The 13,908-nt window shown below is 57.0% G+C and overlaps 1 protein-coding gene across 4 annotated transcripts in view; it reads right to left on the bottom strand.

Moving 5' to 3' along the window:
* Ccdc85c (coiled-coil domain containing 85C) overlaps window positions 1-13,908 on the bottom strand; it is a 66,673-nt gene that overhangs the window by 15,551 nt on the left and 37,214 nt on the right. For all 4 annotated transcript variants that reach the window (XM_060388148.1, XM_021649130.2, XM_060388147.1 and 1 more), the window contains exon 2: window positions 1,055-1,128. In XM_060388148.1, coding sequence (XP_060244131.1) covers window positions 1,055-1,128 — 74 coding nt within the window. The remainder of the gene's footprint in view (window positions 1-1,054; window positions 1,129-13,908) is intronic.

Consider the following 13,908-nt stretch of genomic DNA (forward strand, 5'->3'; position numbering starts at 1 on the left):
CAGCAAGGACCAGCCCATCCCACAGGAGCGAGCCGTGCAGGGAACAGGTCCCTTTCTTCCGGGCTGGATGTGGCCCTCCTCTAGGGCAGACGATGCCCTTTCGGCTTGCCAGCACTGCCGGCAGCACTGCTCCTGGCAGTGCTGCTAGCCACCACAGGCAAGCCAGGCTCCCAGGAAGCAGTGTGCTTGGGTCCAGGGAGTCCTGCCCCACCAGGAAAGACTAGCCCCAGCAGGGTGGCCTGTGAAGGTGACAACGTGGGATTAAGTTAGCTGTTGGGATGTAAGCCCCCCAAGAGCCACCAGTGGGCAGAGGAGGTCATGATCTTTCTGTGCAGGCCAGCGGGCAGGTAAATGGCAACAGTGGCAGACGTCTGAGCTATTTCCAGGGCTGTTTGGTCCTGGGGTGGCCACTTATGTTATACCAGCAGGTGTAGCAGAAGAGGGAGAGGCTAGGATTAAGGCAGGGTTGAATCCAGGAAGGGGGGCTGGTGGGACTGGTCAAGCTGGCTGGGCCCAGACACCCTAATCAGAGCATACCAGCCTTTCATCACCATCTCTACCAACAAGCAGAGATGGTTAATTGGCCCCTCCATGTCCAGTCCCGGTCCACAAGAGGCTCGACGCCCTTTCATAAGACACCTCCAACAGCCACTACCAAGTCCCTCACCGGCCATTCTAATGCCACTCTCTCTGCATGGACCCACAACCCCAATTGTTAGGCCCAGGAAGCGGGAAGGTGGACCTAGTGAGGAACTGGCCAGCAGGGGGTAGGGGCTCCAGATGGGTCTGCCTCCATTCAGTGGTCAACTCCGTTGGCAGTGGGCCTAATGCCAGCCACCTGGGAGCGTGCAGACACGGGGAAAGCATCAGTCAGTCAGCGTGGCTGGCAGACCTGGCCACCCTGCAGCTTGGCTTAGATGAGGAACAGGCCTGTAAACCAGGCTTTCTGGGAGACAGCTGGAGGAGCAGCAAGGGTAGAGAAGCTGGAGATGGGATGGCCTCTAAAGCAGTGGCCATTGGGGTACAGCAGCCAAAGCCCCTGTAGTTCACTTACCTGTGGGGGGAGCTTGTCACCCTCCAACAGCTTCACCTTGGTGTCCAGTGGCCTGATGTAGGTGGATGAGGGATCTGAAGGACAGAGAGGAAGAAGGTGCATGAGCCACCAGGGGACTCGGCCCTTGGGCAGACCCTACCCGACGCCGACACTCCCTCCACGTGGTCCCGGAAATCTGGTTTCCCTGGTGATGATGGTGTGTTTCCTGGGGTAGTGGGGGTGAGGGAGCAGAGGGTTTGATCCCTTCTGATTCCAAGAAGTCTCAGGCCCAAAAGTAGCTGGCATAAATATCCGCAGCCAAAGATGGCCTGCCCCAGGGCCCAGAGTCCAGGAGGCCCCTCTCTCTGCTGCAGTGGGGAGACTGAGACTGTGGCAAACGTGACAGTCAGCCTGGGAGTGGGTAGAGAGCGTGTCTGTGGGTCTGGGTGGGTGATTCCAGAGTGACTGACAGGTAGAGCGCAACCGAGGTGGGAAAGACCCACCCTGAGTGTGGGCGCCACCACCCAACAGGCTAACCAAGGGTTCGGGCTTCAAGTGGAACAAAAGTAGAAGGAAAGTCTACTACCCTCAGCTCGGCTATGTGTTCCATCCCACTCCTCTCCCCCCCACCCCCCCAAGGAGGACTCCTGTGACCCCAGACAACTCCACACACATCCTAGAAAAAGATGTCCACCTGCCCTCACCACACTACCCCACCCCCTTTTTTTTAATCCCCCCAGAAAAACAGACCAAAAAATTTCACTTCGTGCCAGTCCCATTCTGCTGTCCCCATCTCTGGCTGCCCCACGGCCCCTGTCTTCCTCCCCAGCGCGGCAGAGCGACAGACCAATGATCTTCAGCAGCAGTGGAAGGCACCTGACTTGGTGGAGTCAAAGAACGGAATTCAGGGAGGGAAGAATCAAGCAGGGAATGGGGACCGCAAGGCCTGCGCCAAGCACCCTGTGAGGCTGCAGATATGGGACACCTCACAGCTAACCACTCGAGACCTCTTGCTAGAGGCCACAGGGCTAAGCGGCCAGCTGGGACTCTGTCCACCAGCTCAGTGGGTCATCACCTGTATCCTCACTCCCAAAAAACATGGGGTCTCCCAGGTTCTTCACACTCTATAACTCTTGACCTCAGGAGGCCGGGGACAGCAGTCTTTTGAGTAAAGGCAGCTACTGAGTCCACCTCAGAGGGCTTGTGCTTGGGGAATAGACCCCATGGGCTTCTGTAATTCTTAGGTGGGCAGAGAAGGCTTGGGATCTGCCTTGGACAGGACAGGCACCATGGGGACAATGAGGCATCTGTCCATTCCAGCATGACCCCAGGGAAGCCCACCCTTGATGTCCTCATGCCTCACATCGCTGTCTTGCCCCCCTCCTCCACCCTCTCCACAGGAGCTGATAAGGAACAGATGTGGAGCCCACAGCCGCCCATCAGGAACTTACGTCCTCAGGAATGGCTAGGCCCACACAGGTGGGCCCTGGCCTGCCTGCTAAGGGGCACTTTGTTCTCTGGAGTGATAACTAAAGAACCTTCCGGATTCCCCACACACTCAGCCTAGGTAGACAGGGACCAGGAGAGCATCCGGTACAGCCTAGCATAGGAAAAAGTATGGGAACAAGGGTGCATGGAGCAAGGCCCAACCCACTCAGGGCTGGGAACAAAAAGCCGGAGCCTCCCTCCTCCTCGTTCACAATAGTCACCTCTTAGGAATGCGGAGCCTTTTATAGAGGAGAGGCGGGCAGCTCCCCGGTAAGGCCTGGCCGGCCCATCGTCAGGAATGACGACAGTACCGGGCACAGGGTGGCTCCGGTGGGGTAATGCTGCCTTGGGGCCCAGCCTCATCACATAGCTCCACGCAACAGCTAGCGAGCTTCCAAGAACTCAAGGGATAGATCCCGCACGCGCGCGCTTCGGGGAAGCACAAGAGATGTAAGTCACATAACCCAAGACCTGGACTACAGCCAGTCTCTCCACTCAGGCCCTGCCTATGCCCCGCCCCCACGAGGACTCGGGTCAGCCACAGAGGCTGCAGCCGCTCCCTCAGAAGCCCGAGAGCAACTCCCACACTGACTCCACCCGCAGGCATGATGGGAAAGTGCTCCACATTCAGGGTGTGTTGGGTCTCTGAAAACGGAAAGGCAAACGTGGTTGGTTCGAAGGGGACTCCAGAGACTTTTGGGTACTACAGCCTGTCAAGGGGCGGTCCTGTCAAGGGGTGGTCTTCTGGGACGCCTGCTGTGCAGCAATGGGTCAGGTACATTCCAAAGCCACACACCCACTCCCCACCCACACCCATTAGGGCCAGGGATGTGGCTCAGTTGGTAGAGTACCCGCCTACTATGCATGAGGTCCCGGGTTCGGTCCCCAGCACTGCACAGACTGTGTGTGTGGTGGCACATGTCTGTAACCCCAACACTCGAGGTGATCAAGGTCGTACTTGGATACACAGAGATCTTGAAGCCAACCCGAACTACGATAGACAGCAGGGTGTGGTGGCGCACACCTGGAACCCCAGCACGTGGGGAGGCAGAGGCAGGTGGATCTCTGTGAGTTCAAGGCTAACCTGGTCCACAAAGTCCAGGACAGGCAAGGGTACACAGAAAAAAACACTGTCTTGGGGAAAAGGAAAAAACACTAGCCCCATTCTGCTGGTCGGCCTTTGGGACCACCCTGGGCAGAGCTTTGGAGAGGAGCTGGCTTACTCACAGAGACATGCACATTCCTACCCACCTCTCCTCCAGATCCCCTGCTACAGTAAAGTTCCCCGGCATGGCTGCATGCACGCGGTGCACACACGTGCCCTCTCCACACATACACACACACATATTTACTTATGCCATTTCTAGCCAATTTTCATGTAGTTCTAGATCAAGAAAAGATTTTCCTTTTAAATTAGAATAGTATGTTCTCACCTCTTGCTCCCACACACACACCGGTCACTTTAAGTTCTCCAATCCAGTCCTCCAAACCACACTCTAAGTGCCAGGCAGCTGGCCCCTGGGACCCCCTGGGTCAGGAGTGGAGAGGAAGAAGAGGATAAGGGGGGCTTTCCCGACTGGGGCTGCAGGGCTGCACCCTCCTCCCAGAGGAGGCTCCCATTTGTCACTGCCCCAAACCTCACTCGTGAGCTCATCAGGTGCCTCCCAGGCTCCGGGAGATGAGCGGGTAATTAAATTAATCCCAGGGCCCCACAGTAATGAGGGCTGGGCCACAAGGGAGAGAAACGCCACTTCCCAGCTAAGCTGCTTGCAGGCAAAATGAAGGAAGTGATCCCATGAGAGGCCTGTGACAGCCGGCTAAGGTGTTCTCTGAGACCCACCCAATCCTCCTGGCACCCAGCAGTCCAGTTCTGGGAGGGTCACAGTCCAGCTGCGAGACAGCTCACCCTGCTCCTCCCTCCTCAGGCATCCTCTGCTCCCCGGGGAGCCTGTGGGCAGACCTCCTGGTGGGCACTGTTCTGGCTCTGTCTCCAGAGCCCTGAGCTTGTCCTACTAGTGACCCTTGGGTCACAGGCCTGCTCAAGGCCTGGAAGGAGAGACTAGATCACATGACCCATATAATCTGTGTTCCCTTCCTAGCAAGATGGTGCCACTGAAGAATCCTCTCCAGCCTTCTCCTCCTAGCTCTGAGGCCATGGGCCCCTGCTGTCCGCAGCAGCAGCCACTGTGAGCTCTCAGAAGCAATGGGACCCAACAGCTGGCACCCTACAAGAAGGAGCCAGCGCAGGAACTTCCCACTACTGTTTAGCCTGCTGAGTCTCCAAAGCAGTCATCAAGTCAAGAACTGAAGTCAAGCGGGGTGGGGGTGGGGGAATTAATCTAGGGAGTAATCCCAGGAAGCCTGGGGAAGTAGCGAAGCAGGAGACAGAAGAAGCCAGCTAAAGGGCAGCGAGGTCAGCCTGTGCAACAAGGGCTCTGAGGGCCAGGGAGGGAGCACCAAGCACCGCCCACTTAGAGGGGGTTGGGGTAGGTCAGGCTACCTGACGCTCCCACACAGAAAGCCTCAGGAGGGGCAGGGAGCTCAGAGGCTGTGAGGGCCTGAGGAGATGGGCAGAGTGCCAACAGGACCTGCTGTGGCTGAGGGTGGGGAGCAGGAGGTTCAGCTGCTGCCTCCTCCCTGGGTTCCCCACCAGCGCTGCCTCTCTTAAAATCCCCTCCTCCTGAGCAAGGTCCCAGCACCTCGCTTCCCTGACTTTGTCACTGCCTGCAAGGTCTGGGGACAACTAGGCAGATCATTGGCAGGTGACCTAGGTACACAGAGCTTCTGGCCCCCAGCTGCCACCATGGGCTTCTGGAAACTTATAGAAAGGACCTGTGCCGTTCATAAGTCCTTCCCTCTCTGGCCTGGCAGGAGCAAGGCCACTTCTGAGAGTGTGTCTTCCTCCAAGAAGCAGGTTAGTGCATCCTTCTTCTCTCTTCCTCCCAGTCCTGAACTCACCTTCGCAGGTAGAGACAAGGTCCCCACCTATACCTGGCATGAACAAGTGTGCAGCAGGAAGGCTGCAGGAGAAAAGCCTGCCATACCCCAACACACAGCCAGAGTGGGTCACGAGGGTAAGGAGGGCAGGCCTCAGGGTGAACATCCAGACTGTTACCACAGAACAACTACACCCTCACCTGAGCTCCCCACCTCCTTTACTGGACGCCTCCCTCCCAGCATTTGTAAATCCACTCTTTTCACAGGTCCCCTCAGACCCCACACAGCACAGGGAGGCATCATCCCTTTCACGGAGTCCACCAACGAAGCCGAGGGTAGTGTAGGCAGGACAGGGCCAGTGAGAATAGGCCCCAGGCTCTCTTCCCAGGGCTCTTGGTACCCCAGCTACAGAAGCACCAAGCACCAGGGTCACCATCAAATAGGACCTTTCGAGCAAGCACCAGCAATGACCACATGTGCTTATGGGGTGACGGTCATAGGCCTCGAGAACACCAGTCCCCATTTCTCATTGTTATCAGATACCCCCAGCTTACAGATAAAGGAACAGGTGCTCAGGAGGGAGACAGGAGACCATGGGCCCTGGGAGCAGGTGGTGGCTAGACACCGGGGTGCAGATGCTGGCCTCCTCTTCCCCAGGGCAGCCTTCCTCACCCTGGGCCCCATATGGCAGCAAAGGCCACCCTGACCACGCTTCCTTCCGGCAGTGCTCGCCCTGCTCAACAGCAGATGGTCCTGGGCCGGGCATTCCTGGTAGCTGTTGCCCACGTGCCAGGCCAGAGAGGTCTGGGAAGCGACACGCGCCATGAGTACCATGCTCCCCTGCTGCCAGAGCCCTCGCACTTGTCCCTTGCAAGCCCGGGGCAGTGCTCTGCTTTAACAACTCTGCTGAGAAGAACTCCCAGAGAGGGGACGAGCTCCCCATCACTAGGGGAGTGCAAGGAAATGTTGGCTGGACTCTACTAGGAGTCCTAGCAGGTCTGTGGTGAGGGCAAACATAAGCAAGACTGCAGAGGAAGGCGCCTCCCTTCCTCGGTGCTACTTGGCTTCATTCTGGCCCCTCTGCTCCTCCGTGACCTGCCAGGAAGGTGGCAGAACTCTGTCTTCCAGAGCAGACTGTCTGTGTCAGAGAGGGCAGAGCCCGACACCCATGGGGGTGGGGGTGAGCAGGAGAACACTGCACCCCCTTCTAGGCGAGGCTTGAGCATGATGGGTGAGCGACAAGGACAACTGTGTCTACCGAAGGGGCACAGCCTCAAGAGAGGGGTCAAAGGGGAGCCTGCCTACTGGGAAGCCGGAGACCCTTTCCTGAAGGAGGGGAGCCTTAAGAGGAGCAGAACCCTGATGGGCAGACAAAAGGTGGAATGCACAACGCTGGCATGTACCAAGACCGCGGCTTTGAGCAAACGCAGGGACGTGGGACCTGACAGGTCGGGGGGGGGGGGGCGTACCTGCACCAGTGGCCGTGAGTGTGGAAGCTGTGCCAGTCCTCATCGCTTTCTGGCTGCCATTGATTGGAGCCCTGTGAGGCTCAGACACTGTCTATGGGTAAATCGAGGAGTCTGGATGAGGAACGGCAAAGAGCAGCTGCCAGGAGGGTCAGGAGGCCTGGGCACCCTCACCCCACTGTCCCCAGTCCACCACGGGGTGTGCAGGATACTACAGGTCACCATGGCTGCTGCAGAGTGCTGGTGCCCAAAGGGGCACTGAGAACAGAATCATCTTGCCCACCAGTTTCAGTGAGCCACACTGTGCCCCAGGCTTAAGGTAGGATTAGACCTGGAGTGAGGAAGGCTCTGGGCATCGATGCCCAACCTTCCTAAAGCTACAACCCTTTAATACAGCTCCTCATGTTGCAGTGACCTCCAACCATAAAACAAAACAAAACAAAACTCTGTGTCACCCACCAAGGCTGGACAGGCAGCTCAGCAGGGTAAGGCGCTTGCTGAGTTTAGTCCCTGGATCCCATATAGTAAAGGAGAGAACTGACTCTCACAAGTTATCCTCTGATTCTGAGAACCATGGCACACGTACCCATTCATACATATGCCCAGGCAATCTCAATCTCTCTGCTAAATAAGCAAGCAAACGAACAAATGCCAGAACCATTGTTTTAACTGTGTCACGGTCTCAAAGAAGGGGACAAGGGGAGAAGAGCATTCCTTCCTTGTGCCTTCCACTGCCACTATACCTGGACATGAAGGGGGTGGGGTGGGGTGAGGGATGGGGATGAGGGATGGAGGGGTGAGGGATGGGGGGGTGGGGTGAGGGATAGGGGTTGAGGGATAGGGGTGGGGTGAGGGATGGGGTGGGGTGAGGGATGGAGGGGTGAGGGATGGGGTGGGGTGAGGGATGGGGTGGGGTGAGGGATGGGGTGGGGTGAGGGATGGGGTGGGGTGAGGGATGGGGTGGGGTGAGGGATGGGATGGGGATGGAGGGGTGAAGGATGGAGGGGTGAGGGATGGGGTGGGGTGAGGGATGGAGGGGTGAGGGATGGAGGGGTGAGGGATGGGGTGGGGTGAGGGATGGGGTGGGGTGAGGGATGGGGTGGGGTGAGGGATGGGGGGGTGAGGGATGGAGGGGTGAGGGATGGAGGGTGAGGGATGGGGTGGGGTGAGAGATGGGGGGCGAGGGATGGGGTGGGATGAGGGATGGAGGGTGAGGGATGGGGTGGGGTGAGGGATGGGGGTGAGGGATGGGGTGGGGTGAGGGATGGGGTGGAGTGAGGGATGGAGGGCTGAGGGATGGGGTGGGGTGAGGGATGGGGTGGAGTGAGGGATGGAGGGGTGAGGGATGGGGTGGGGTGAGGGATGGGGTGGGGTGAGGGATGGGGTGGAGTGAGGGATGGGGTGGAGTGAGGGATGGAGGGGTGAGGGATGGGGTGGGGTGAGGGATGGGGTGGGGTGAGGGATGGGGGTGAGGGATGGGGTGGGGTGAGGGATGGGGTGGAGTGAGGGATGGAGGGCTGAGGGATGGGGTGGGGTGAGGGATGGGGTGGGGTGAGGGATGGGGTGGGGTGAGGGATGGAGGGGTGAGGGATGGGGTGGGGTGAGGGATGGAGGGGTGAGGGATGAAGGGGTGAGGGATGGGGTGGGGTGAGGGATGGGGTGGGGTGAGGGATGGAGGGGTGAAGGATGGAGGGGTGAGGGATGGGGTGGGGTGAGGGATGGGGTGGGGTGAGGGATGGAGGGGTGAGGGATGGGGTGGGGTGAGGGATGGGGTGGGGTGAGGGATGGAGTGGGGGGAGGGATGGGGAGGGATGGAGGGGTGAGGGATGGAGGTAGGGTGAGAGATGAGGGATAGGGGTGGGGTGAGGAATGGGGTGGGGTGAGGGATGGGGTGGGGTGAGGGATGGGGTGGGGTGAGGGATGGAGGGGGTGAGGGATGGGGGTGAGGGATGGGGTGGGGTGAGGGATGGGGGGTGAGGGATGGGGTGGGGTGAGGGATGGAGGGGTGAGGGATGGGGTGGGGTGAGGGATGGAGGGGTGAGGGATGGGGTGGGGTGAGGGATGGGGTGGGGTGAGGGATGGAGGGGTGAGGGATGGGGTGGGGTGAGGGATGGGGGTGGGGTGAGGGATGGAGGGGTGAGGGATGGGGTGGGGTGAGGGATGGGGTGGGGTGAGGGATGGAGTGGGGGGAGGGATGGGGAGGGATGGAGGGGTGAGGGATGGAGGAAGGGTGAGAGATGAGGGATAGGGGTGGGGTGAGGAATGGGGTGGGGTGAGGGATGGGGTGGGGTGAGGGATGGAGGGGGGAGGGATGGAGGGGTGAGGGATGGGGTGGGGTGAGGGATGGGGGGTGAGGGATGGGGTGGGGTGAGGGATGGAGGGGTGAGGGATGGGGTGGGGTGAGGGATGGAGGGGTGAGGGATGGAGGGGTGAGGGATGGGGTGGGGTGAGGGATGGAGGGGTGAGGGATGGAGGGGTGAGGGATGGAGGGGTGAGGGATGGGGGTGAGGGATGGGGTGGGGTGAGGGATGGAGGGTGAGGGATGGGGTGGGGTGAGGGATGGGGTGGGGTGAGGGATGGGGGGTGAGGGACGGGGTGGGGTGAGGGATGGGGTGGGGAACAGCCAAGGGCAGCAATATATTCATTCCTGCTCCCCAGCAGCCCCAACTTTACCTGTAACAATGGCGGAGGGCACTGAGGGAGCCTGGTGACAGATGTCACCAACCAGGATGCAGCCCACGGCCCTCAGCACCCAGCTACTTAGCACACCTGGGCTCCCACCCTCAGGGCTTTCAAAGTCTGACCTTTTTCTTGGGCAACTGGGTTGGGGTGGGGGCACTGGACATCAACACATATGTTTTTAATGACGCTGGCTCCTCCCAAGGGCCGACTCCTGGAAGTTACTCTTTGACCTACATGCATGTACTATAGTGCATGTGCGTATGCGCATGCACACTTCCACACACTAAAAATGAATGAACATAATTTTTAAACAACAGGTAAACAAAAGGCATTGAGTTACACATTCTCTCTATGTATAGGTGTGTGTGTGTGTATAAATGCCTATAGACACATACATACATTTTTAGCATATGGCTCCTTTTCCAGTACTGCTTTTCACTTTTCTATCATTTCATTAAACTTGACTTTCAGAGAGGAGAGCATTCCTTAATGAAGAGAACAACAAGAATGTCGCAGACTATATGAACTGTATGAAAATTAAAAACAGCTACTTCACCAAAGTCTGGGGCCAAGCGGCCACGTGGCTGGACATATAGAACCCCACCTCGGTGGTCAATAGACGCAGAAGCCCTCAGCTCCACAAAGACAAGGCAGGGCAAAGTCGTCAGTCACGGGAAACGGAGAGGCCAGGTGTGAAGGTGTGAAGACGCCCAGCTACCCGCCCATGGAGGAGAGCAGCCCCCACTCAGCGGCCTGCCAGTCACTGACAGAGGTGGAAAGGATGATGCCAGCCATGAGCCACAGGGGCAGCAGGAGAGCTGCTGAATGCCCAGAAGGACAGGGTGCTGGCTGGCTTTCTGCGGCTGAAAGGCTTAGCCCTTCCAGAAACTGAGACACAGGTGGACAAAGACACAGGTGCTGGACATCTACCAGCATGGCCTCCCTAGGAGGCCAGACAGATAGTGGTCAAACAATGATTAAAAAAATATTTTTAATATTATATATATATATATATATGAATTTGAGCCACACATCTAACAAGGATACACCTCAGAAACAAGACAGTGGTGGGAAGCAGGTTCCTGAGGGACCCCAGCGACACCGTTTATGTAAGGCTTTGGAACCCTGCGAAGCACAGCCATATATTGTTTACGGACAAGCTGCTAGACAGGAAGAATGATAAACCATACACAAGAAGGAAGAGTGCCAGACGGTGGTTCTCCGGGGGAAAGGACAGGGGGGAAGAAGAAACAGGATGACAGAAGACACCCCAGCCGCCTCCACTCCGCTCTGCCTGTGGAGCCTGCTTCTTAGAGAGAAAAGACCTGAGGCTAGCATGCCTTGGGGCTGATCATGTGATGGGCAAGGGGTGCCATGGTGTTAAACGTCCACTTTGTTCTCCAAGCCTACTGTTTCATATATTTGTTAATATATATTGATATTAATTGTGTTATGCTATATATTATAGATATTATATTATATATATTGTGTATATATATATATATATATATATATATATATATATAATATATATGTGTAAGGAGTCTTGGCATCCAACAAGCCTCTAAAAACAACATAGGGAACTCCTGATGCCCCTGCATCCCATTCCTAGCCTGCCTCCAGACAGCCTGGACCCATTCCTAGCCTGCCTCCAGACAGCCCTGCAGAAGTCGCTAAGAAAGACCGCTGATCCCGGAGGGAGCCTTCGGGAGTCGGGGAAGCAAGTCTGTGTGTGAGAGCGGGCCTGGTGGGCAGTGAGCCTTCCTGACAATTGGAAGCCACCTGGCAGCATTGGCTCTCTGTTCCACCTGCTTCGTGAACTAGGCCCCTTCCTATTCCCAGTCCTCTGCCCGCTCCAAGAAATGAGGGCAGAGGGCCCAGACAATACAGAGGGGCATGACGGGGCTGTGACTCCATCTCCCTGGAGACAGCATCCCTGCAATTAATTAAGCAGGACAGTGAGGATCCGCCAAGGGAGGAGAGCGGCAGGCACCATAAACTGCATCTAACCAGCAGAAGGGGGGCAGAAGAGATTAGGGACGGAGGCATTCTCTAGCCACTAGGACTGGAAACGAGCATGGAGCAGAAGCCAGTGTGCAGGAGACCGCTGTGCCGGGGGCTATGGAGAAGGCTCAGTGGGAGAAGTAACTGCTGGGCAAACATGAGGACCTGAGTTCAGCTCCCCAGAACTCATGAAAGAAACATTCGTGGTGGTGCATGCCTCGTAACCCAGCAGGGGTGCAGAGGCCCAAGGAGGACATAGACTAATCCCTGAAGCTCCTGAGCCAGACCAATCTAACTGAATCCATAAGCCTCGGGTTCAGGGAGAGACCCTGCCTCAAAATGAAACATGGATGGCTATCAAGAAAGACACTTGCCATTGACCTCTGGCCTCTGTACACATTCATGAGACCACACTCACGTGTGCACATGCCCAAACTAGAAAGCACATGTACACAACACACATACATGCACACCAAACAAGAGGAGAAAAAGCAGCAGGCTGGCCAAGGGCCCCAGCACAACCCTCCACACACCCTCAACTTTCTCCAAGGACAACATGGGGGCCTCGTTCTGTGTAAGGTCCTCAGCCTGGGTGGGGAACAGAAGGCAGCAGAACAGCACTGCCCCGCAAAGAGGCTCACTCACCCTAGTCCTGAGTATATGAGTGTCCCGCACATGGCAGAGGGCACTCTAGCTGAGATCAAGGGGCCAGACCTCAGAGCGGAGAGAGGAGCTGACATTCCCACATGCACACTGAAGGATAGAGCGGCTCCACTGGTCCAGCTGAAATCAGAGAACTGAAACTTCCAGAAGCCAGGAAAGGCAGGAAACGGGGATCTCCCTCAAATCATCCCTGCTGAGTCAATGACCTGAAGAATTTTTGTAGTTAGTGGAGGTGGCCATGCGAAACTGACACATAAACTTGGAGTCAGGGCTGTGGGCCTTTAAATTACTCTTATATGCACTCTGAGGCCCAGTTTCACTTACAAGTGAGATAAAACATCCACCCTGACAGAAACTGCGGGGGACTCAGTGGTGCCTGCAGTCACAAAATAGAGTCCCCGTGTGATCAAGGCCTGGTCTTGCCACCACTTTGCTGTGTGCTTCTGGGCAGGTCCTTACCCCTCTCTGGGCCCTGGGACAGCCCTCCGTCAACAAGGGAGCCTTCCAGCACAGGTGGCCATCCATGGGCAGGTACAGTTCGCCCTGGCAGCATGCCATGGCACCTGCCCACAGTGCTGTGCTACCTAAGGGAGGTGTGAACCTGAACAGGCCCAAAGGTTAGACAAGGACCAGTGCTGGGGTGAGGTCAATATTTGGTTACTAAGGAGAGCAAATAGGCCTTGGTCCTCCAAGAAGGCCCAGCAGGAGGGGCGGGGCATGACGAAGCTGCCCTCTGTGTCAGCACTCCACTAGTGAGGAGTAACAGACACCTCCTCCTCCCAGCAGGAAGGATGGTGAAAGGCCCTGAGAGGGGACCCTCAGAGCCCGGGGACACGAGACAATGGGCCGGATTGGCAGCTGGCCCCTGCCAAAGGGGGCCACCAACTTGTCCAAGGTCACGGAGCAAGTGAACAGTATGGCCAGGGCAAGAGCAAATGCCCTAGGACCCGGACCCCACAATAGCCAATAAATACACACACCTGGGCCTTCAGTCCTTTCTTCTCCCTGACACATGGCCAGTTGTTTGTCCCCTCCTAAGGGACAATGATACTGATAATGAGGGACAAGAATTACAATCTCACTGGGTAAAATAAAAATCCCTATTTCATAAGAGTCCACATGGAGGGAGGGAGGGAGCCCATTCCCGATGGAGATATAGTCACCCACCCCCTGCAGAGGATCACCCAAAGGCTCGGCTTCCCACTGAAAGCTCCAGTCACTAAGAAGGTGAGTGGATCATAAGGGTTCTGTCATAATCAACGGATTAATCCATTATAGGACTTCCTAACATTATGGCGAAGTTGTAGAACCTTCTCGAAAGGGGCCTGTCTAGCTGGAGGCAGAAGATCACTGGGACTGTGTCCTGTCCTGAATCTCTGCTTCCCAGTGCCACGATGAGAGCAGCCTCCCCTACCACCCAGTCCCACCGCTACCATGTGCCTCCTGCTAAGCAGCCAAGATAAAACCCTTGCTCTCTGGCCTTACATTCAGCCATGGCGATGGAAGGCTGGCTGATACCTTCTCCTACGGGAATGCCGACGGTTAAACACGCAGCTAGAAAACCATCACTACCTCCACCGCTACCCGTTCGGTAGACATCAGAGTATGCGTGGGTGTCTGGTGCAGGCTGAGGTG

The sequence above is a fragment of the Meriones unguiculatus genome, chromosome 7, assembly GCF_030254825.1.
Source record: "Meriones unguiculatus strain TT.TT164.6M chromosome 7, Bangor_MerUng_6.1, whole genome shotgun sequence".
In the NCBI taxonomy this organism is placed as follows: domain Eukaryota; kingdom Metazoa; phylum Chordata; class Mammalia; order Rodentia; family Muridae; genus Meriones; species Meriones unguiculatus.